The sequence below is a fragment of the Podarcis melisellensis genome (genome assembly GCF_964234715.1).
Source record: "Podarcis melisellensis genome assembly, chromosome: 1".
In the NCBI taxonomy this organism is placed as follows: Eukaryota; Metazoa; Chordata; class Lepidosauria; order Squamata; family Lacertidae; genus Podarcis; species Podarcis melisellensis.
In genome coordinates this window covers 42284355-42308379 of record NC_138528.1, presented here as the reverse complement: position 1 = coordinate 42308379, position 24025 = coordinate 42284355, and the positions used below count along the sequence as shown (strand labels likewise).

Sequence of the window (24025 nt, the reverse complement as noted above, 5' to 3'; positions counted from 1 at the left end):
AGGAGCACTATGGGATGGGTGTGTTCATCTCTCACTTTCCTAATCCTTGCCTGCCAAGTTCATTGCAATGACTGCATTTGCTGCAGGGGACGCTAATGTCAACACACAGGAATAAGTCACTTACAGCCTGTACACTCAGAGGTAATAGAGTTCAGTGGGACTTACTCCCAAATATGTATAATATTAAAGCTTCAGAGCTCTATTTTTAAATCCATTGTCTTTCAGTAACCTCTTCCACTAATGATGATGCTGGCTTTTGTGAATGCCGCTTGTCACAGGGCCCCCAGCAACAAATGCAAGAGGAAGAGGCCACCTGGTTTTCCTCCAGGAAAATATGCATGAAATGAGCCCGAGATTTCACCTCTTCCAGAAAGTCAGACCTGTTTGCTTGCCATGCTGCCTTTGCAGGATATAGGAGAGCTCACAGCTCCCCTTCGTTTGCTTTAGGTTGCTACGCTCTGCTTGTTGACTAAAGCCACCACTCCTGATCCTCTTTAGAAATCCCCAGCATAAATCAATAGCTGTTTCTGTTTGGGCCAAGAGGGCGGAGGGGTTCTGAAATGCAATCATCTCATTTGCCTCCCCGTCTCACTACCTCTGGAAACACCCTTTTGAAAGACTGCTCAGCGTCGGTGAGAGAAAAAAATGTTTGCATCTGCCAGGACCTTGATAGCAAATGAATCTCAAGGGGTGTCCAGAGCATTGTGTGGTCCTGTTTTGCTGGATAAGTTTCAGTTAGTAAGGCTCAGGGAGGTGGACTCTTGGCTGCTAAATCTAGCAGGGAGGGGATTAAAGCCTCCTTGCAAGAGGGGGTGGTCCCTGCTTGTACCTGGTTCTCCCTCTCCCTGTTTTATCCTCACAACAACCCTGTGAGGGAGGGAGGGCTAAGAGTCCATGAGAGACGTTACCCAGTGAGCTTCATGGCTGAGTGCGAACCAGATGCCCATGGGAAGCCTGTAAACAGAATCTGACCACAACAATACTGCTTCAGACAGTGGAGGTAGAAGCCACAGTAGTAAAACTGTTTCGCCTGTTTGTTTGTTTGTTTGTTTGTTTGTTTGTTTGTCTGACTGTCTGTTGTGCGAGACGGCGCTTCACCCCACCTTACCCTCATGTGTCATTCAGTCCAGCAGTTTGCCTCAAACAGCACCTTCAGTAAGTGCTGGGAAAAAGAGGAAGGGCGGCTGGGAGTTGGGAGTTTGCTCAAAGCACCTATAAGGCAGCATCAGGTTACCGGGAAAGGGGGTGGGCCCATGCAAATCACGGCTGCTCTGGGTGGCTTAAAGAAATAAAAAAAATCCATTACAGGTCTCGGGAGTTAAATGCAAAGTGAAAAGGTGGAGTACTCGGCCCGGATGCAACTCTCTTTTGCTCCAGACCCAAGACACCTGAAGGGATGCAGTCCCAGAAAATGAGATACTACCACTGCGCGTGGGAACAGAGTGACTGACCCGAGTTGGGCTCTCACTTCTTCCTGCTTGGCAGTTGCGGTGGTGTTTTTAAGCCCAGAAGAACTAAATCTCTAATCGCAACATTTTTTGCTTCAAAAGAGGGACGCCAAGTGTCCCCTTTCTCGCTCCTCCAGCGATGCCCCCCCAGGAGCTACTGGATTACTCGCCCACCTTGAGAAGATGCAGCACCCCCAGCAGAGGCAGCGGCTCCGAGCTGGGCATCAAGTGTGTCCTCATAGGAGACGGGGCAGTCGGCAAGACCAGCCTCATTGTCAGCTACACAACCAACGGATACCCAGACCAGTACCAGCCCACGGCGCTGGACACCTTCTCAGGTAAGCAGAGCGGAACCTGGGCAGCTCCTTCCTTCCTGATATGTACTGGGGTACATTTTGCCACAATGGGGTACACTGTGGCCTGTTGTCATTTTGGCGCTCTCCGTTCTTGACTAATTGCCACAAGACCTTTCGCAGTGACAAGTGGGAAACAAAGTTCATAATTAATAGATCAATGGCATGTGTGACAATTGAGATATATTGAGATGTATATTATTGAGATCGAGATACATATTATTAAACTGCTGGCTTAAATGACTGTGTTTTATTAGAATAGGATGTTGTAATTTAATATTGTTTGCAATGTAAGAAGTCTGAGTGGGGATTAAAAAAAAATATACATACATATTAAGAAGCAATTAAGTAAGAATGCAAAGGATTGCTTTTTTCTCCCCCCTCCCCACCCTGTGCCTTTAACAGTAGCATGGGAGGCAGAAATTCACCAGGTGAAGCTATCTCCAGCAGGCAGATGCAGAGACAGGGAAAACTTTGCCTATTGAAGATCTCCTTTCAAATGGGAGTTTTGCCAGAAGAAAATGAGGGAGAGGCCTACATGTGTTCTCTGTCCCAAGCAAAGACTTTTGGATCTTCTCTTCTTGGGTGTAATTGGAGTTGTACTGGAGGGGCTGCAGCTGCAAACAACCAGCCTTCTGAGCCCAGTATCATATACTGTAATTGGCCAGCCAGTTGCAGCAGTCGGATGGTGTTCATCTGTAAAGGAAATAGATTGTGAAGCAGTTTAACCTGATTCCTTACAAAACTTCATTGGCACCACAACCCCAATGCATGTCTGCTCAGAGAAGTTAAGTGGCACTTCCTCCCAGAGAAGCTGCTTTCCTATAAATGCTTAGTGCAGTGGCCTTCATTGCCTGTTGCTTTAAGCCACAGTTAAACTTAGCTATGCGCTGGTGCAGGCGAGGTGGGGGGAAAGGGAAGGAATTACAGTGCTACCTTAGGTTAAGAACTTAATTCATTCTGGAGGTCCGTTCTTAACCTGAAACTGTTTTTAACCTGAGGTACCACTTTAGTTACCACACGGGAGGCGCTGTGGGTTAAACCACAGAGCCTAGGGCTTGCCGATCAGAAGGTCGGAGGTTCGAATCCCCGCGATGGGGTGAGCTCCCGTTGCTCGGTCCCTGCTCCTGCCAACCTAGCAGTTCGAAAGCACGTCAAAGTGCAAGTAGATAAATAGGTACTGCTCCGGCAGGAAGGTAAATGGCGTTTCCATGCGCTGCTCTGGTTCGCCAGAAGTGGCTTGGTCATGCTGGCCACATGACTCGGAAGTTGTACGCCGGCTCCTTTGCCAATAAAGTGAGATGAGCACCACAACCCCAGAGTTGTCCGCGACTGGACCTAATAGTCAGGGGTCCCTTTACCTTTACCACTTTAGCTAATGGGGCATCCCGCTGCTCCTGAGGCCCCACAATTTCTGTTCTTATCCTGAAGCAAATTTCTTAACCCAAGGTACTATTTCTGGGTTACTGGAGTCCGTAACCTGAAGCGTCTGTAATCCAAGGTACCACTGTACAACCACTTCATTTATCAAAGTTTGATGGGATTGTGGTTACAGATAGGTAGCCGTGTTGGTCTGCCATAGTCCGAAGAAGTGTGCATGCACACGAAAACTCATACCAAGAACTAACTTAGTTGGTCTTTAAGGTGCTACTGGAAGGAATTTTTTTTGATGGGATTGTGGTTTGTGTCTCTACAGATAAACCATGAACTGTCACCAAAGTTTGTTCATGGTTTGGGAGAGAAAAACCCGAGCCCTGGTTTGGTTGTAAAGCTAAGCCAAACCATGGCTTAGCTCCTGGTAGCAAGGCAGCAAGGAAAGCTTTACCTTTAAACTATAATTAAGCTTCTGTGTGATTTAAAGTGATGTGTGAATGAGGCCATTATTTAAAGCACCAGTAGCCATATGTATCTTACATAGTCCCACCAATATTGAATCAGTGTCAATATCTTTAAGAGGTTTTGAAAGAAAATTAAAAAGCTGTCAAGTGGACACATCTTGAACCCTACATATATATATATGGAAACAGGTTTGGTCTTCTACCCGAAACATGGGTGGCAGCACTCTCGCTTAGCTAACTGTAGAAGACTGTTCAACTGGTTTTGGGTGTTTCTAATTGGGAGAGTAAACCTCAAGAGATTGTGTTTCCAGTTCAAGCATAGGAAAAGAGGAGAGAGCAGTTGTGACATTTGAAGCTGTGTTAGTAATTCATTTATTAGGATGAAACTCCCCATAGCACGTGGGGCTGGATTGCCTTAAGCTCTGTACAGACAGGAGGTTTCCCACACTGCAGCTCATGTGATAGGGCACTGAACTGGAAATGCAGGAAGGATCATATGGAAGGTAGAAAAAAAGTAGACATTTGGAGGGATTGTTTGCCAACTGACAGAACATGCTCTGAGTTCTGTACTTCTTAGGGAATAAGATCAGGCATGATTTTACTATGTTGGCATACATTTCCACTGGAACAGTAGAGTGGTTAGAGTGTCGGACTAGGACCTGGGAAACCAGGCTTCAAATCCCCACCCAGCCATGAAGCTCACTGGGTAACTCTGGGCCAGACACTGTCTTTCTCAGCCCAACCTACCTCACAGGGTTGTTGTGGGGATTAAATGAGGCAGGGAAGAACCATGTACACCATCCTGAGCTCCTTGGAGAAAAAAGTGGAGATCTGAATCCTGATCTCCCAGGCCCGATGCTCTAACCACTACTCCATACCACTACTCAGTATGGAGCACAGTAAACAGCTTCCCTAAACAGGGCTGCCATCATAAGTCTTCCAAAACACAGAGAATTGTTTATTTCCTAGACATCTGATGGGGTGGTGTTCCACAGGGCAGGAGTGACTACTGAGAAGTCCCTCTCCCTTGTTTCCTGTAACCTCACTTCTTACAATGAGGGAACCGCCAGAAGGCCCTTGGAGCTGGATCTCATGATATGGGTGGAGACTCTTCTTCAGATATACAGAGTCAAAGCCATAGGTGTGAGTTGTGCACCTGGGGAACCACCAATGAGGGAAATCACCCCCTCTCCCTGCCAAAAATCTCTGCCAATATAATACTGGATCAGGAAGTCCATGAGATGTTCTGGACCCAAGTTGTTAAGGAACCAAGTTTGTTTGTTCTTCTATTTGGAAAGTCCAATTTCATGATTGTTATGGTCAACAGATGCATTTTCAAAAAATGGAAGTTAATATTTATTCATTTATATATTACATTTCTTTCCTGCCATTCTTCCTAAAGGGACAGCAAATGTATCGGCATTGAAACAGTGCAAAATTAAGCATCTGGGCGTATTTATTTCAAACACAATCCTCTTTCAATATTAAGAATTAATTTTAGGCTTCAAAAGGATTTCATTAGAACACTAGCTGTTGCCATGTGTGTCTCAATTATCTGGCTCCCTGCCTTTTCACCCCATTGGGGCCTGCCCTGCCCCACACTCTCTCAAGGCTCTTCAAAGGCCATTAGTCCCCGCCTCAAGAGAGTTTCTGTCAGTCTGGATGCCTTGTAAGGAGAAGGGAGCAAAAGGCACAGCGGGTGAGAACCAGGTGTGAGGGCTCTCCTAGTATTGCCTGTGAATTGCATAGGCAAAGAGATTACCTGTGGAAAGAGGAGGGAGTGTTTATTGTATCTCTAATTGGGATGGAGAATTTTGGGTGCCAGGAGGCAGCTGTGTGGAAGGATGGTTCCAAAGTCAAAAAGGGATTGGAACATTCTTGGGTCTTAAAAGACTGTAGCAGATTTCACACTGGAACCCTGCACAAAATGTCAACCAAACATTTTTGATGAAGTAGGCCATTGCCTTTAAGGTATCAGGGCACAATGCGTTTTCCTTGCAGCCTTCCTTAACCCATGCTGCAATCCCATGCAGGCTAACATGAGAACCAGCCCTATTGAACACATTGGGATTTACTTCTGAGTAAACAGGGTGTTCTTGGACAGCGTTCTCGAAGCTACCAACATGAGTTTGACCAAACTGTGGGAGGCAGTGGAAGACAGGAGTGCCTGGCGTGCTCTGGTCCATGGGGTCACAAAGAGTCGGACACGACTAAACAACAACAAACAGGGAGAGAATGGGGGTTTAGAAAGAAATGGCTGCAATCCTGAGAGTAAAGCCCATGGAATTTTATTTATGTTTTTTAATTGTACCTGAAGTCTGGTCTTCACCAAATGTCCCAGGGCAGCTTACCAACCAATCAATCAATCAATCAATGAATCAAATAAAAATTCAAAGATAAAACCATTGCAAATCTGAAAACGAAATCACAAAATTCTGAAGCTCTCTTTTGAAACAGTCAGAAAACGATTGCATCAATTTCTTGGTATCAATTTGGTTAGGTTCTGCCAGCCCCTTTGAAAGTTTCCAAAAAGTCTGTCTCTCTATATTTTGGAAACAGTGGTACTATATCAACCTGCAATAAGTAGAACACATCTTGACAGATATTTGGGGCAGCTGTGGGAGTAAAGGGTGTACATCTCAAGCATGTTTTAATTGAGCTGCTTGAAGAAGGGTGAAAGGGTGGAGCAAGTAAAGAAACTAAACCTTAGTTAAACTAGGCCCCAGTTTGAATCTCACCTCTGCTCTAATATCACTAGATGGCACTCTCTTTTGCTTAGCCTCCTGTCTGAATAATGGGGTGACGAATCTACCTTACAGGATGGTTGCAAGGATAATGTATTTGAAAGACTTTGAACGCTTTAAAGTGCTCAGTAGAATTGAGACTGACTTTTACCTTAGGACCTGGCTGTAAAACAGTTTCACCTTTTATTTTATTTCTTTCGTTATTTATAAAATATTTACATACAGCTTGGAATATGCAGAAACGGTGAAACTTACCAGAGAAATGAGTAATCAAGATAAAAAAAATTTAAAATAAAATAATGGAAATGGTTTATTGAATATTTACAGATAAATTATAAACAGATAAAAACTTTTGCAGGATTATTGTAACAACCTGCAGTTTTATAAGAGTATATATATAAAGAAGATGAATAAATGAGTAAATTAAGTTAATTTGAATATGCAGAAGATATTTTTTTAAAAAAAATTAAGGAACCACAGAAAGAGGGGGAGGTAAGTCAAGTTTTGAAATGTCAAAATGAATGTAAAATTAATGAAATGTATAAACTTTTAAAGTATAAATAAATAAATAAAATGGGGAAAAAAATTACATTCAGCTAGTCATAAAAAAAATCAGAGCAGTTTACAACAATTATACATGAAACCATACTATAGAAGCCATATAAAATATGTATTCTTAATTGCCTGTATAAGCCTCATGGAACAGAAAAGTTTTCAGCAGGCATTTAAAGTTGAACCTTCCCCCTACACTGCACATAGACTCTCCTAGAAAAATGAGTAGTCTAGTGCAAATAGGCTGAGAATGTCTGGAGGCGATATCTCTGTTCTTTTAATTGGAAGCATGTGTAATGTTTAGATGGCAGGCAGACTGTGACTCAGAGAGCAAAGACACCAATTTCGTATGTCAGCGGTCATTCCGCTGGTGGTCATTTAGTATAATTATTCATCTATTTTCAGGTTTCACCTGTTGCTTTTATTGTTGTGTTTTACTGAATTGATCTGTTATTTTCTGCACTGTCCTGAAATCTTAATATGGTTGAGCGGAGTATATAAATGTTCAGGGGCAAACCTAGTGGTTGGTTAGGTCAGTGTTTCCCAACCTTGTGCCTCCAGCTGTTTTTGGACTACAATTCCCATCATCCCTTGCCACTGGTCTTGCTAGTCAGGGATGATGGGAGTTGTAGTTCAAAAACAGCTGGAGGCACAAGGTTGGGAAACACTGGGTTAGGTTGCCACTGCTGCACCCCCCCCTCCGGGGTACTGGTCAGGGGGGACTGCAGCGCAGAAATCTCGCCTCACGCCTCTCCACTTTTTCAGTTTCTGGTCCATGTTCTCACCTGGTTTCAGAGGCACCACTACAATTCCTGGCCAAGCGTGCAAAGGAGCCTCAGTTCTTCTGTTGAGAAGCAGTTTCCTTACACTGGCAAATGTGGGGGGGGCTGGGTATTTAATATTGTGAAGGCTGTGACGGCTTTGCTCCACACCCAATTCGACACAGCTGATCGCTAACCTTTGGGAGACCAGGCAAGGCCTCATCCTGATTAGGGGCTATTGTATATGGCTATCTTCCTGATCTTCAAATTTATTTGCAAGATATGGCAACAGCAGCTTAATTGCTCTTTCTGCCCTGTGCCTCCTTGTTCCCCTGCTCACAGAACAGGCTTTGCAATCTTCTTTTTGAAATGTGTTTGTTTGTTTTTGACACTCCTCCAAGGACTCAAGGCAGGATATAATGCACCCTTATCTCGTTTTCTTCTTCACACAATAGCAGTCCGAGAGATAGTGTCTTATCTAAAGACAGTCAATGAGTTTTCATAGGTAAGCACTTATTTGATCCCTGGTTCCTATGCCCACGCTATGTCCACACTATGCTAGGGTGGCCATCTGCCCTGCTTTACAGAGGAATGGTCCTCTGTTGAAAGTTGCCCTTCGTTTCAAGGGCTGCCCAGTCCAAATCTGGTTTAAAGACTAAAAAAGCCCATCAGAAAGTACAACTGGGGTCTTGGAGCTGCCCTTCAACACTGAAAGCAGCTGGGCAGCAGACATGGAGGTCCTGGTCTTCCCCACTATGGCGAGATGTGTTGTATTCATATTTAAATAATAGTAATTAATTTTAAATCTGTAGTATATGCACAGGTTATGTGAATCTTTTTTTGTTGCATTTCTCATAAGGACATTGTCATGAGTTCTGCCTTCCAGGCCAAGCTGCAATACATGGCTAAACTTAAATTATCATCTTATGAGCAAGAAAAGGTCTGAGCCACATGGTCAAATCTTATCAGCTTTACACCTGAATAAGTTGTCTAAAAACAACAACAACCCCAAACTAAGGTCTGCTGAATAACAATCTCACTGGAGTTTCCCTCCACAAGTTTCTCAAAAGATTTGTCCTTTTTTTTTTTATGCATTGTCCACTGACCTTCTGTCCGGGGTTAGGCTTCTCTTATGGAAATAATCACGTTTTCCCAGAACCCAAATTATAATGTTTGGAGGCTGTCTGCAGGCAGCACATCTTTGTTGTGTAGGATATGGGAGAACCACACACACCAACACACACACACACATGTAGGCTTGCAACAAGGCTAACACTTGTGGGAAGTGGCTGCCTTTAGAATACAGTGGTACCTCTGGTTACGAATGCTTCGGGTTACAAACTCTGCTAACCTGGAAGTAGCTGCTCCTGGTTGCAAACTTTGTCCCAGGATGCGAGCGGAAGTCGCACACTGGCAGCAGTGGGAGACCCCATTAGTGAAAACCCGTCTCAGGATAAGAACGGCTTCAGCTTAAGAACAGACCTCCAGAACGAATTAAGTTTGTAACCAGAGGTACCACTGTAACAGATCATGAGTAGTAAGTGCCATTACCTTCTTCCTGGTAAGTGACCAGAGAGAAGATAATGACAAAGCAAATTTATGTATATATTGTTACTATCCACAGCACCTCCACCTAATAAGGATTCAGTTTCAATTTGTTGGCCCTCGTCCAGCCCATCACTGACTCTACACACTGGCCTGGCTTCCCTGATTCAGATGCAAGTGGAATACAGAGTGGGTGTCATCTGCATACTGATGAAGCCACACTCCAAACCCCCAGCACCACCCAGCAGTTTCATGGAAGCATTTATTAATACAAGATGGGGACGTGGGTGGCACTGAGGTCTAAACCACTGAGCCTCTTGGGCTTGCCAATCAAAAGGTCAGCAGCTTGAATCCTTGCGATGGGGTGTGCTCCCCTTGCTCTGTCCCAGCTCCTGCCAGCCTAGTAGTTTGAAAGCACACCAGTGCAAGTAGATAAATAGGTACCACTGCAATGAGAAGGTAAATAGCGTTTCTGTGAGCTCTGACTTCCATCAAAGTGTTTTGTAGTGCCAGAAGCGGTTTACTCATGCTGGCCACATGACCTAGAAAGCTGTCTGTGGATAAACACCGGCTCACTTGGCCTGAAAACGGAGATGAGCACAGCACTCCATAGTCGAATTTGACTAGACTTAACCATCCAGGAGTCCTTTACCAGTGTGGTATAGTGGTTAAGAGCAGTGAATTCGTAATCTGGTGAACTGGGTTCGTGTCCCTGCTCCTCCACATGAAGCTGCTGGGTGATCTTGGACTAGTCACACTTCTCTGAAGTCTCTCAGCCTCACTCACCTCACAGATTGTTTGTTGTGGGGGAGGAAGGGAAAGGAGATTGTTAGCCGCTTTGAGACTCCTTAGAGTAGTGATAAGGCGGGATATCAAATCCAAACTCCTCCTCCTCCTCCTCCTCCTCCTCCTCCTCGTCTTCTTTCTTCAATACAAGATGAATCCCCACAGTGCACCACAGTATAAATGCTACGAGGCTAAGCAGAAAATCTCCAATGCTATTCTCTGGTAATGGTCCTATTGATAGAAACAGCGCCACCGTAACACAGTGCCCCCAATTCCTACGCCAGAAGGATACTGTGGTCAGTGGTATGAAACATAGCCAAGAGGTCCAACAGACTCAACTGGGTACCATTCTGTCTGTCACTCTCCCAAATATAATCAACCAGGGTGACCAAGGCTGTTTCAATGCTATATTCAAATCTGAAGCCAAGCTGAAATGGGTGCAGATAATCTGCTGTATCCAGGGATAGCAGCCACCACACAATCACCCTGCCCAGTAAGTGCATATTACAACTGGGTGGTAGTTATCTAAAACCTCAGGTTCTGGGGAGACCATCTTCAGGAGGGGATGGACCACTGCGTCCTTTAATGCCGTGGGCATCTTCTCCTCCATAAGTGAGGCATTAAGTGCTCCCTATCCATCTCTGCTTAAACGGCCAAGAGAGAATGCAATGGGCCTGATCCCTTCCAGGGTCCTGTCCCTCCTCAGGCAGCAACAACTGATCTCACAAACTTCAAGCAGACAGTGCTCTAAGCACCTTCACAGGACTTGCATTAACTGTGACAGCAAGTGAAATGTGGATACGAGCAATTTTGCTGATTGCCGTCAAAGGCTGCTTTGCTATGGTTATCTGCTTTCTCTTCAGGGCTGGATTTCAACAGCCCATTCACCACTTGGAAAAGCAACACTGGGCAGTCCACCGAGAAGGCATACAGTGTACAAAAACAGCCCCATGGTTATCATGTCCTGAGGCAGAGCAGAAAATTGGCCCTGACACAGATCTTGGTCCATGTCACAAACAACCTAGAGAGGACCTCTGCTACTTCAGACGCAGGAAGGCTGTCGGGAAGGGGGGTGGGTGGGTGCTACATCACCAACACCCCAGGCTGCTCTGTAGCTCAGCCCCTCTGGTGCAGATTCTCATATCCAGTTCCCAGACAGGCTTCCTGGTGAGAAATTAGTTTCCCATGCATACAGGTTGAGATCTGAGCTACCGATAACCTGTCATTTCAAGTTAGTTCGTCACTCGGGGTCAGAAATATGCATAAATATTGACCTTCAACCACCAAACTATCCTGTTTAGCCTGCTTCTCCGTTATGCCGAAATTCTTCCATTGCGTATAGGAGGGGCCAATGCAAGGTTTTAGAGAGACCTACAAAATTGTAGTGATGGGGGAAGAAAGAAGCAAACTTCCTCATACCGAGGTGCTGTGCATTATATGCTTGGCCAAATGCATTTGGATGCCCTGAAATGGGGGTCACAGTTCTGCACCTTTTCACACTGCCACCACGTACCCTTCTCTCTGTTGCCATAATTTACGAATGAACCCTGTGCTCCTCCCAACTTCTTTCTCTTTCCTCTTTCCTGATTCTTTTCCAGTTGGTTCACCCAGGTAAAGAGAGGAAGATAAGCACAGGCAGTTACTAAGAAAATGTATGTGATTTTCCTCCTTCAGCAGAATGTAGAGCAGTAACAGCTCAGGGGCTGTCCTGAAACCACCTAGTCCAGGGTTTATCTGACTGGGGCTGGTAGGAGTTGGATCCCAATAACATCTGGAAGGCCACAGATTCCCCCAAACCTGATGTACAGGGTAGGTTGCAAAGTGACAGAAGCAATAAACCCCCAGGGAACTTACAGTCTGTATCCTATTGGTTCACAGTTCTCACATGAATTTCTGATAAAGTATTTGGGGCAGTATACAACTACCACATCCTGTTGGTGCCTTTATTTCCGCTTGCTCAACAGGACATCCCCCCTACACATGTCCTGCATCCTCCCTCAAACACTGCGCATGCCAGTTATTTATTTCCCAGTTAACCCCCACCCATGGGATTGGCAAATACTTAAATACTTAGAAATGAGACACCAAGAGGGAAATGCTCAGGATCTTGAAGATCAAAGTAGAATCTTTTGATCAGGAACAGGTTTCCCTTCTTTCTCTGTGGTTACGATATGCTAACGGGCTCAGCTATAAGGAAGTGATGTATTTCACACCAGGTCTTCTGATGGCTGAAGAGGCACTCTAGGATCCCTGCCTCTCTCTTTTTTAACCTGTTTTTGTGCTTATGTGGAGCCATTTTTAAACCCCCTTCTCACCCAACACAGTGGCAGGCAAAGATGTTCATTGCGCTCCAAACATTGAACCCTAAAATTCAATAAGGAAACCTCTATTTTCACCCGGTCACGTGATAACGATGCAACCATGTGTGGGGATATTCAGGGTTGGCCTTAGTGTGAAGGCCTTGCTTAGACCCAGATATGTTCTATCTGGCACATGGCCCCTTAGAAAGAAACAGGAGACCAGCTCCTGAAGGTGAGGCCTAGCTGGAAGAGTTTGTTGCTACCCTTTGCAGAATCCTAGGCCTTATCAAGAAAGACATTGCACGCTCTTTTGTAATTCACACACACACACACACACACACACACACACACACTTAATTTACCATTAACGCTGTCAGTAATGTATTCATACATACAGAGCAAAGGGCAAGACATCTACCAGCGTAGTCTTGAGTGGGGAAACTGATGCCCTCCTAACATTGTTGGACTTCAACTCCTGATACCCCTGACTATTCCAGTGACCCTGCTTTTGTATCTGTTTTGCCACATTGAGCCAACCAAAGTCTTTTGGCTTTCCCTGTGTCTCACTTGCTACCTTTAACACCTTGGCTGCACTTCAAGGAATATCCAAGCCCAGCCCAGTTGACAGCTTGGAGGCCTTGAGTCCCTAGGAGCCTACCTGGCCGCTGAGGCAGCATGTAATGAAATTACTGAAGTGAAAACTGATAGCTCCTTTCTAATTGTCCCATGCCTAAGAGGAGTTTGTACTCCATTTTTCTTTAATCAAAATCCCCTAACCTACTTATTTAATATTTAAACTACTGTGGGATCTTCAACAGTAACTTTGAATGTATCTTACTGCCTTTCCGTGGTGTAGGATTTTCCACAAATACAGTGGTACCTCGGGTTAAGAACTTAATTCGTCCCAGAGGTCCGTTCTTAACCTGAAACTGTTCTTAACCTGAAGCACCACTTTAGCTAATGGGGCTTCCCACTGCTGCGCAATTTCTGTTCTCATCCTGAAGCAAAATTCTTAACCTGAGGTACTATTTCTGGGTTAGCGGAGTCTGTAACCTGAAGTGTCTGTAACCTGAGGTACCACTGTAATGCACTGTGACTGTGCTGTCTTGTTCTCTTGTCTCCATTTCAGTACGTTTCTTGTTTTTCGGCAGTCCCAAAATGCTCCTTGATTCCATAGTCCCAAAACACCTGTTTGTTTATCCTTTGATGCATTTGCAAATCTCTCCTCAAACTTGTGCTTCTGAGAATGAAGATCTCACATTTTCTAAGTGCTCAATGTGCAATATTTTGTAGCTGGAAAAATTAGTGGTCCCCCCCTCCATTCATGGGAACGGCTATTGCAGAGGTAGCCAAAGTGTCAGGGGGGGTGCTGTCCTATGGGTACAACCTCCCGCCCCCTCAACACATAAAGTTTTATTTATTCTTAAATTGGACATTTCACCACACTCCCTCTTTCCTGTGTGGGAGTGCACATCTCACCATGGAAAAAAGGGAAAGAAAGGGCTGTACAAAGGCACCACCTAGTTGCTCCATTGTCATTGAGATTCGGGGTGGGGTGGGGAAGGAGCTGAGACACAGGCGAAAATGTGATCAGGGCACCCTTTGCCCCACTGCACCGAAAGGCCCCAAGGAAGGGAGAGTTATTTTGCTCAGTAGATCAATGTAAATTCTGAAGTGGGGTTGTTTGTGGTCACCTGCTAATGGCACAAAGCCTGAGAAAAGTTTAACCCTGTCTCTCTACAAAATAAAGAACCCATACACACCCCAGTTGAGGAAAGGACACAGTGGCAATATCACTAGTTGGTGCTAAGTATGGGCTATTGTTGCCTTTAGCACAGGATGTCTGCTTCTCTTGATTACACACTCCTGCTAATTATGCATTTTGTCTTGGCTTGTTGTTTTTCTTTATTACCCTGTCTCTACATTCTCTGTAAACTACCCCCAATATCTATTAATGTTCCAGAGCTCTCGTTGCTCACAGCTTCACTCTGTAACAGTTAGTTAAATGCAGCTCAAGGTAGTGGATAAGACTTTAAAAAAACATTCCTCCATGGTATATTTCCCTTCATCAGTCATTCATTTGCATATTGTCACACACACTCCATTACATGGTCTCCTCTATGTTGTTCTTTGTCTCGTGAGGAGAAGCTACAAAACTGTGACATACTTCCAGTGGGGGCTGGCTCCCATTGGGACTGGTGGGGTGGAAGGCAGAGAGGACAACGGTCCTAGAAGCATAAAATTGCAGAGTTGGAAGGGCCCCTGCAATGGAACCTGTACCAGGGTGGGCAGAGAGCTCTCCTCCACGGAAAGTCTTCAAAGAGAGGCTAGACCGAGATGCTCTCTAGCTCTGCATTTCTGCACTAACCAGAAAATCGGACATTATTATATACAAGGGCCCCTTCTGCATTATTTCCATTTGAAAATAGATGTGGGCGGTCCTGGCTATGGAGGGTGTATCTGCATCTGTGCAATGACGTAGTTATACCAAGATAACAATCACCACTTCCTCCTTTCTTTATCTGGGGCATGTGCAGGGAGGAAAAGGCATGGATAACCAAATCAAGGGCAAGGTTTTCAAATGTGCATCAAGTAACTACATCCACCCATCCTTGTGGATAATCCAGTATAAACCTCGGTTGGAAACATGTTGAGTTCGGACATGAATGATTCCAGACTGAGAAAACTTTGTGTTTGTGCTACAAATGGGATGGTGTATACGCAGCCTAAGACACTGGGATTTGTGCACTAGTGGAAGAAAACTGGCCTGCTGCAAAGGGATTGCACGAAACCTGCAAGGGAGAGGCCTTTGTATTGAAATCCAAACTTGCTAGGTTGGTTTGTTGTTTTTTTAAAACCATACTGCAATTACGGAACAGTGTTGTTGCAAACATTGCACAAATAATTCACCGTCAGTACAGTTTCGCTGTTGACAGTAAACTACGCTGGCTATTCATGGCTGGTTCCATCCCTTCATTAGTGTGGCAGCAAAAGAAGGGAGTAGCTGGACATATGGAGGAACGCTTGCTTTGCAAATGGCTGCTTTTTGACACTGTGCAGCTCCTCACATTCAAAGAGCTCCTAGGTATATAAAACAGGGGATATGTTAGTAGATGGGTGTGAAATATATCCAGCACTTACCCACTCCCAACCTTCTCTCTCTCTCTCTCTGTTTGCAGTGCAGGTCCTGGTAGATGGGGCACCACTTCGTATCCAGCTGTGGGACACTGCAGGACAGGTGAGACTCATAAATTAAAGGAGAATACAGGTTTCAGTTCTGATGGGGTGCCAAGAATGTCAGGAAGAAGGTGATGAAAATCTGGGTCAAAGTGAAATTATGAGTGGAATTAATAATTGCTCTTGTACAGCACATTTCAAGTTCTAAAGATGTTTCAGATACATCACCCCTGTAATCCTTACTACAGACTTACTAGGCCAATCTTACCAAATTAGGAAAAAGCCCTGCTGGATCTGGCCAAAGATCCATTTAGTCCAGCATCCTGTTCTCACAGTGGCCAACCAGAGGCCTGTCAGAAGCCTACAAGCAGGACCTAAACACAACCAAACTCTCCTTACTTGTGATTCGCCGGAACTGGTATTCCATACTGCCTCAGACAGTGAAACACAGCTAGGATTCCTGTACCGCAGCTGAGGGTATGCAGTATTGTCACCTGATGAGTTTGTGTTTGAGGTAACATTAGAACTGAGGGCTCCAGGAACTGAAATCTACTGAAGCCTCCACAGCCAGGGTACTGAAAAATGTGGGGTACCTCTGTATAGAAGTGCAGCCCTGGCTAGAGAAGCTTCCCAAGCGTTAATTGGAACAACTGGCTTTTTTTGCTTGGCTGAGATCCCTCTTTGTAGTGGACCTTAAAGTCTCTCCCATTTACAGTCATGCCTCTGGTTAAATGAGCTTCAGGTTGAGTGTTTTCAAGTTACGCTCCACGGCGACCCGGAAGTAACAGAGCACGTTACTTCTGGGTTTCGCCACTCACGCATGCACAGACGCTCATAATGATGTCACGCGCATGCATGGAAGTGGCGAAACGCGGCACACGCAGTCGCATGTTACATTTTACTCAGGATGCGAACGGGGCTCTGGAACGAGGTACCACTGTACATGGGCCAAACTGAGCTTCCTCTAGTTATGAGAGTGGGTGAGCTACCAAGTTGTCTTTGTTTCCCCTTGGTTACACTTGGAAAGCTCAAGCTGTTTTGTTTCTTGGCTTCAGAAGGTTTGCTGGGACAAAGGATGAAAATGTTTGCTTTAGTGCAGGGGTCAGCAAGGTTTATCTTGCCTGGGCTCGATCGGTCTCGCGGAGATCCCTCCATGGGCTGGATTGCATGCGCCCGCGATTTTTGACGTCTGTGCGTGTGCAGACGTGATTTTCGGCATCTGCGTCTGCGCAGATGCAATTTCCGGCACCATGGAAGCAAGTCCCTGCACCGGTTTAGCGCAGCGCGCAAGCAGGTAGCTCAGTTCGGGGGCGGCTCGGGGGCCAGTCAAATGACCTCCGCAGGCCACTTCCGGCCCATGGGCCTTAGGTTGCTGACCCCTGCTTTAGAGCTTTGTGGAAAAGACAGCATTACTACATTTTATGAGAACCCTCTAGCTTATCAGCCACAGCTAGTTTCTGCCGGTATGCATCGCAAACCAAATTCAACATCTCCTATGTTTCCTCTGCAGGAAGACTTTGATTGCCTCCGTTCACTCTGTTACCCTGACACAGATGTCTTCCTGGTCTGCTTCAGTGTTGTAAATCCCACATCCTTCCAGAACGTTATGGAGAAATGGATCCCTGAAATACGGACACACAATCCCCAGACTCCCGTGGTGCTGGTGGGAACACAGTCAGATCTGCGGGACGACGTCAATGTGTTGATCAATCTGGACCAATATCATGCTGGGCCTGTGCCAAGAACTCAGGCCGAAGGCCTGGCTGAGAAAATCCGGGCTCAGACTTACATCGAGTGCTCTGCTCTGACTCAAAAGAACCTGAAGGAGGTTTTTGACACAGCCATCATCAGCGCAGTTGAGCACAAGGCCCAACAGGAAAAGAAAATGACAGCCAAGGGAATAAAAACTCTCTCCAAGTGCCGGTGGAAGAAGTTCTTCTGTTTTGTCTGAAGCTGGTTTGGGAATGAAGAGGCCTAGAAGTCAGGATTGGACTTTGCACTTTCTGCCACAGAGGGCAAAGTGGCTAACTGAATGAAAAAGTGGCTCCAACAAGGAGAGTGTTGCGAGCCAAGGGGACCTGGAGCCCCAGGATTTGCTGGGTTGGGATAGAACTTTCCTGGAAGAAAGGAAGTGGACTTGTGTAGTAGTGCCAGGATACCAAATGGCTCATGCAATCTCAATAGAACTGGGGTGGTTTGAAGCTTCTTGTACTGAGTTCAGTATTAAAGAATAGCCAAGCCTGTCATTTTAGGTACCCAGACAGCATGGGCAGTTTCCAGAACCTCCTCACAGCATCTTATTTAAACCCAGGAGAAGCCGATGCAGTGGGGTGGTGCCAGGCCAACAATGGCATTTCTGCATATTGGGGCAAGGGCAGGGCTGCAGGGCCAGACTGACAGGAGCACTGGGTGCTGGTGTGCCCTCACAGCCTTGTCCTTCCCACAGCCCTGCCCCATAATTTGAAGTGGTCCCTTTTTCAGCCAAGCAGCAGCACTCCACCTCACGGGATTAAACCTGAGATATATTCTTGAGGCTGATATCTCCTTTTCAAGGCACAGGCAAGGATAGAGGGATTTCTCCTGGGAGACAACAATGTCAAATAACATGGCCTGCTCAAGGAAAAAGTATCTTTTATACTTTGCTTTCAGTCCTGCTTCAGGAAGCGGAATAAGTCCTCCAGACAGCAGGGTCTTTGTATGAAGGAGTATCAGTTGTGTGGCACATCCTTAAAAGGACAAAGCATTTTTTGCGAAATGACATGGAATGATCCCTATGCTTCCACAAAGCTATTCCAATACAGTACATCATTTTGGACCTCATTGGACTTTAAAAAAAAAAAAAAAGTTCCACCAAAAAATGTATTTAAGGTTTTTGGTAGGGTAGGGAACCTTCCAGCATCTAAATGTGATTATTTCCCTCTTAATAAGGACTGGGTGCATTTGAAAGAAATGTAAGAAAATTTCACTGTTGTGTGAAACAAATATTGTAAAAGTGAGAAGATAAAATAGGAGGGAAATGACAATAAAGGAGAAGCATGTGACAAGAAGGGCAGAGAGGTGGTAGGAATGAAGAGAGAAAGAGAGAGAGAGAGAGAGAGAGAGAGAGAGAGAGAGAGAGAGAAAGAAAGAAAGAAAGATACAGAGGGAGTTTAAGGAAGGTGAAAGGGAGGCATAAAGGAGCATTTCCCAATGTAGTGCCCTCCAGATGTTTGAACTTCCAGGTCCCATCAGAACAGCTGGCTGAGGCTGGTGGAAGTTGTACCAGGCTGGCATAGAGAAACCAAGAGACAGGAGAGTATGTCGCCATGGGGTTTAGATAATGTTGGCAGAGAGGTTTTTTTTTTGCACTAAGAAACCCTTCAGTGACCTCACCTCTTGATGGTTAGTCATACCTCAGATTCAAATGAAGGAAGATGCAATAGGGGAATTGTCATGGAAATAAGATCTTTGATGTGCTGTACTAAAAGCAAGGAGAGAGACTGCCGTTCTTCCTGTATCAGGAAAGAACTGGCTTTGCCACCTATGGGTGGAGCGTGAGAGCCAGAAATTCTGGCAGCCCTGGAGTAGCAGAGATTCCACCTCTGGATAAGGATCTGAATGCAAGCCTGGACCTTTGCATAAGAGGTGAGAGTGCCTGCAAATTGTTCAGCACAGAAAAAGAAGTGGCACTGTGTTACTAAATACACAAGTATTTTGGAATTCACCAGTTTCTTAAATGCCAGGCTTTGGAAAATGTGAATGAGAAGTGGGAACCTGAGTGGCTTTGCTTATTCAGTTGATGTCTCCACAGGCAGAAAACAGCGTCCAGATCAGGGATTGATCATCACATGCGGTAATCATGCGTATTTCCTTTTTGCTACGCGTGGATACACTGGGAAGCTCAGCCATGACTTTCCAGCATTTGTACGCCTTGTGTGATGATCAGCGCACAGTTTGAATGTTGGAAATGTGCTGTGTTTGAAGCCGTTCTTGATCATCGCTGTTCTCAAGTTGCACGGCACACTTTTGCTGCACAAGTGGAAAACGTTGCATGTTGGGTCTTTATGCATTTCCATTGTACACGGGGGAAGATCCTGGAATGAGGTTGGACATCATGGCAGCCTTGTGTTGAGGACTGAATCTTAAAGGCAGTGCCAACACCAGGAGTTCAAAGGAACTAAGCATGCTTCCCTTTTCCTGCAGTACTAGGGAAGGATGCATGGGTGTTGTCAGTTCATGTTTGTAGCATTGGAGGGATTCCAAGGAGTTCTTCCTGGGAAAGAAAGGATCCTCAATCCTGTTCCCATTGCCCTAGGGACTGTGTATCATACACTTTTTGTTTTGTTTCCAAATAAAGATGTTTTGTTTAAGTATGAATGCGGTTCTGCGAATTATTTGCATTGGTGGGAAATACCTTCACAGATTAAATGGAAACAAATTCAAGGTAGCAAAAGCCTAGTGATGATGAATAAGAGTCACAGAACATTTTCTTCCTGCAGAAGTAGCAAGACACAAGTTGCAAAATGTCAGGTGAATTAAATCCAAATTAAACTCGGCAAATTGGACTCCTCAGCCTTAATCACATGTGTGTGGTTGAATTATTGAAGACCTCATTCTATATAGATTGCTAAATAAATAAGCCACAAAATATCCCTCAACAAAGCAAAATAAACTGTTGGGAGCAGTACAGACATAATTAATAAATACAGATAATACAGATGCCATCATACACAAAGTAGGCCATTGGGTGGAATTCAGTGTCATGTTATTGTAATAGTTCCATCTGTGCAACCAGTTCGGTTTTCTGCATTATTTCTTTTGGCAGTAGGAAAGAGTATCTGTGCTGTAAGGCCACTTTGATAAAATCACTATTTCGCAGCAAGCTACTTGGACGCCAGCAAAATAGACATAGACTAAGCACTTTGATCCTGCTGTAACCAACCGTCACTTGACCTGGCCAAGTTGCAGCATGCCTTGCTGCTTGGGCGGCAGCCAGGGGGGAGAGTTTCTGTTTTTGGTGTATTTAATTCTAAAGGAAATCCACAGTGACACAGATTTTAGAGTTGCTGTGTCAGCTGCTACTGCTGCTTTCCAGACTAGCTGATGAGAAGCAATTTGATGGTAACCTATCTGACTGGGAGTGATAGCAAACTGTCAAAGAACCTTTAGAGTAATTCATTGCAAAAAAAAATAAAATCTTTTGGGAGTACAGCAAGCCTAGGAAAACATTTGAGGTAGGGGGTCTAGTTGCTAAGAAGCATTTTTATGGTGTTCCATATAAGAGTAAACTGATACTTTCCTCAGTTCCCCTGTGCTGAACCAAACTTGCTGATAGACCCAATTATAAAAGCCTTAAGGCTGCAGAAAGGTTCTATATTTTTAACAATAATGATAATTCATATAGCATTCTTATGTGCAAAATCTCTTAAATCTTTATTGCATTCATCTCGCAGAGTTAATATTACTAATTCGAAAAACTCTCTTAAAGTGCCAAATCTCTTACTATCTTTATTACAGACATAAAAGCTGAGAGTTTGTAATAACACAGTGCATTTACAAAGCACACTTCAAAGCGTTTCACATTTGTTTATCTCTATAATCCTTAACAAACTAGATCAGAATAATTAATTGTCTCCATATTGCAGATGGGAGTGTGGAAACTGAGCAAACAATAATGGCTTGTTAAAAAGGACTTGAATCTATAGATTTTTCAGGTTCATCCCTGTCATGGCAGTCACTCGTCAGCAATACCTCCAGAGAGATCCAGTTTCATGTGTTCGTTTTAAGCTGGTTTTCTGCCTGAAGCATAAAGCCACCCATCCATTGACCCTTCTTCAAATCATGCGAAGCCATGCGATGCAGCTGAATCATGGTGCAGAAGGCACAGAGCGAGGGCTACCTAAGGGCCAGTTTCAGTCTGGGCACACTCTTTCCAGATTATACCCGATACTGGCTGCATTCTTTCCACAGCTTTATAGTTAGCAGACGACAGCAGAAACTATTCAACTTAGCTCACTTGAAACCCCTTCTCTTGGCTCCATAAAAAGAGTGGTCTTTATCTATGCTATGAATTTTTTGCTGAAAATCTCCCACCAGTGTGAGACTCATGTGAATGGCAGAATCCTGCAGCTGACTGCTAAGTAATATTCCTCATAAATCCCAGCTGATAGCAAACCTAATTTATTCAGGGATGGGAATCTGCAGGGCTATTCATAGGAGGGTATCGGTTTTACCAACTCTAGCATTGCAGTGTGGGAAAAACACAGCAAATGCCTTGCTTACCTTAGGCAGTTGCCCATTTGTTTCACTACAAAAGAATGCATCCCTTAAAAGGCTTGGCTTCACCTCATCAGCTTCCTGCTGGGACAGCTACCCTATTCCCCCTCCTGATCCCAGGCTGCAAATTAAGCCCTGGGACACCAAGTATTGTTCAGTTCAGTGGGGTTCCTCTTCCTAAAGTAGGGTGTGGCCAGGCTTTGAGACCTTCCAAAAGATTCCCCCTTCCTGCTGTTTTTCTTCCAAGTCTTATTTACAATGCATGGCGAAATGTAGATGTTGGTTGGTGGTGATGAAGTGAGTCCTTTAGCCAGCCTCTTTCAGTTAAAAATGCTGATGAGACCACAGGGAACTTAACTTAACCATGCTAATTATGGGGGCCTTTTAAGATAACATGCAACTGGGATGGTCCTTCACTTCCCCCAGAAGCCTGGGGGGGGGTATTTCCCCCTTATAAACAAAATTCAAGGAACAGGCAATTATACTATGATGCATTCAAATAATAAAAGATTAGTCTGCTCGTTATCTTACCATTTTTATTTCATGTATCTTCACAAAACACTAAGGAACTAACTTGGGCGTTTTCATTTCACCCCAACATCCTTTAATCCCTGGCTCTTTCTTCATTGTTCAATTTGCTTGCTTAACTTCCCGCCTGATGAATTCGGAAGCTTCTTGCTTCTTTGTGATCTTTTAGTGGATTGTGCTTTTGTTACTGTCCATAAGTAACAGCATTACCTGACTTGTGCTTTTATCTGTGCTTTGTGGCTGGGTGTGTGTGTGTGTTGTGTGTGTACGCGCTTTCATAAGCCACCCTGGTGAGATATAAACTATAGAAGCAAGCAAGCCAACAAACTCTTTATTTTTCATAGGTATGTGACATGTCATCTATGGGGAAACTGAATGAAGATGATTTCTGGATCTTATTTTTTTCTTTATTTGTTCATTCAGTTAGCACATGTACATTCACATTCCCTTTCCACTCAGTCACAAAGTTGCACCTTAAGATTTTCATTAAAGATGAGCGCCTTGAGTCTCACTTCACACACAACAGCAGAAAATAAAGGAATTACACAGAGTGAGTCAAGGAACATACGAACCAACTCTTAAGTTAGGCAAAGTGACTTGCTTGAGGGAGGGCAGCCACCCAGTCTACCCATTTCACAGGTGGGGACACCTGGGATCTGGTGTTTCAGTACCCCCTCCCTATCGGCTTCATCGGCTTCTTAATTGTCAACAAATATGGCACATTTCAAGTGGTGTGGTGTATTGAGGAGACAGTAGAATCAGGTCTGGGGCAGAATTGATAGCATTTTCAAGATCAGGTGACTGGGCCAGAGGTGGTAACACTGTGATCAGAAGGAGAATGGAGGCAGCCAATCAGTGTGACTCAGCTTGGTTTAAGACAGGTTTCAAAAGCCTGTATGTGGTGTGGGGATGGATGTGGGTCAAACAGGAGGAGGAGGAGGAGTCCAAAGTTCAGTTTATAGCAGGAGAAGGAAGGTGGGTGTTGGTGAAAATCTTTGGTTGAATTGGACTTGAGCTCAGCATTCAATAATCATCCCAGTGGACAGCACTGACTCAGGCCACGGAGTACAGACCGCCTCCTCAAATGTTGTGAGAGGCCCACAGGCAACAAGCTCCTCCTTCTGTACAATTTGTAGAGTGGATTTGATTCCAGTAAGGATAAGGCCGGAGGCGAGGATGTCGGAAAGCCATCTCATCCTGCTTTCGGGGCCTCCTAAATGAAACCTGCTGAATCATGTAAACTGCAGTCCCTCCTGCGCTAGACAAAAAGTTCCCAGCACAGTGATAAGTGCAGTATTGTTTTGCCCTTCTGAAGGTCCATTGTGCAAGCGGGTGAAGAAAGGGGTGGGGGGAGGAGGGAAATGATTCAAGCTCAACCCTGAGACAAGTCTCATCCTTTGCATCATGTGATGCTGGTTCCCAGGCTGACACTGTGCCCTTTGCGCTGTGTGCGAGAGAGCTTGCAATGCTCTAAACTGGTCTAACCAGTCTTGGAAGGGAACGATCAGCTGCAGGGCCCTGTCTCTTCTTCCACTGACACCACCACCCCACGTGAAGCTGTGTTGTGAACCTGAAGTGCTGCATGAGAGGGTTTTTTCCCCTTTGTCCCTCTGACGGAGGATCATCGGGTGTGTGAAATCTGGCTCCCAAACAAGTTTCGCCACATGTCACCGAGCCAGGCTTTTCTTTCCCATGAGATAATCCTGGGCGGGGCAGGCAATCTATTAAAATCGAAACA

The 24025-nt window shown here is 44.9% G+C and overlaps 1 protein-coding gene across 1 annotated transcript; it reads left to right on the top strand.

Annotated features, from left to right (window-relative positions):
• The first annotated feature begins 1304 nt into the window (after positions 1–1304).
• RHOV (ras homolog family member V) lies at positions 1305–19860 on the top strand. The gene is made up of 4 exons (XM_081887580.1): positions 1305–1786; positions 15507–15565; positions 17015–18564; positions 19299–19860. The coding sequence occupies exons 1-3, from the start codon at positions 1588–1590 to the stop codon at positions 17453–17455; spliced, it is 699 nt and encodes a 232-aa protein (XP_081743706.1). The 5' UTR covers positions 1305–1587; the 3' UTR covers positions 17456–18564; positions 19299–19860.
• The last annotated feature ends 4165 nt before the right edge of the window (positions 19861–24025 follow it).

Excerpts from the sequence above, each read along its gene's own strand:
- RHOV (XM_081887580.1), top strand. The coding sequence starts at position 1,588 with ATGCCCCCCCAGGAGCTACTGGATTACTCGCCCACCTTGAGAAGATGC. Across the intron at positions 1,787-15,506 it reads GGCGCTGGACACCTTCTCAG|TGCAGGTCCTGGTAGATGGG; the intron begins GTAAGCAGAGCG and ends CTCTGTTTGCAG. Across the intron at positions 15,566-17,014 it reads TGTGGGACACTGCAGGACAG|GAAGACTTTGATTGCCTCCG; the intron begins GTGAGACTCATA and ends TTTCCTCTGCAG.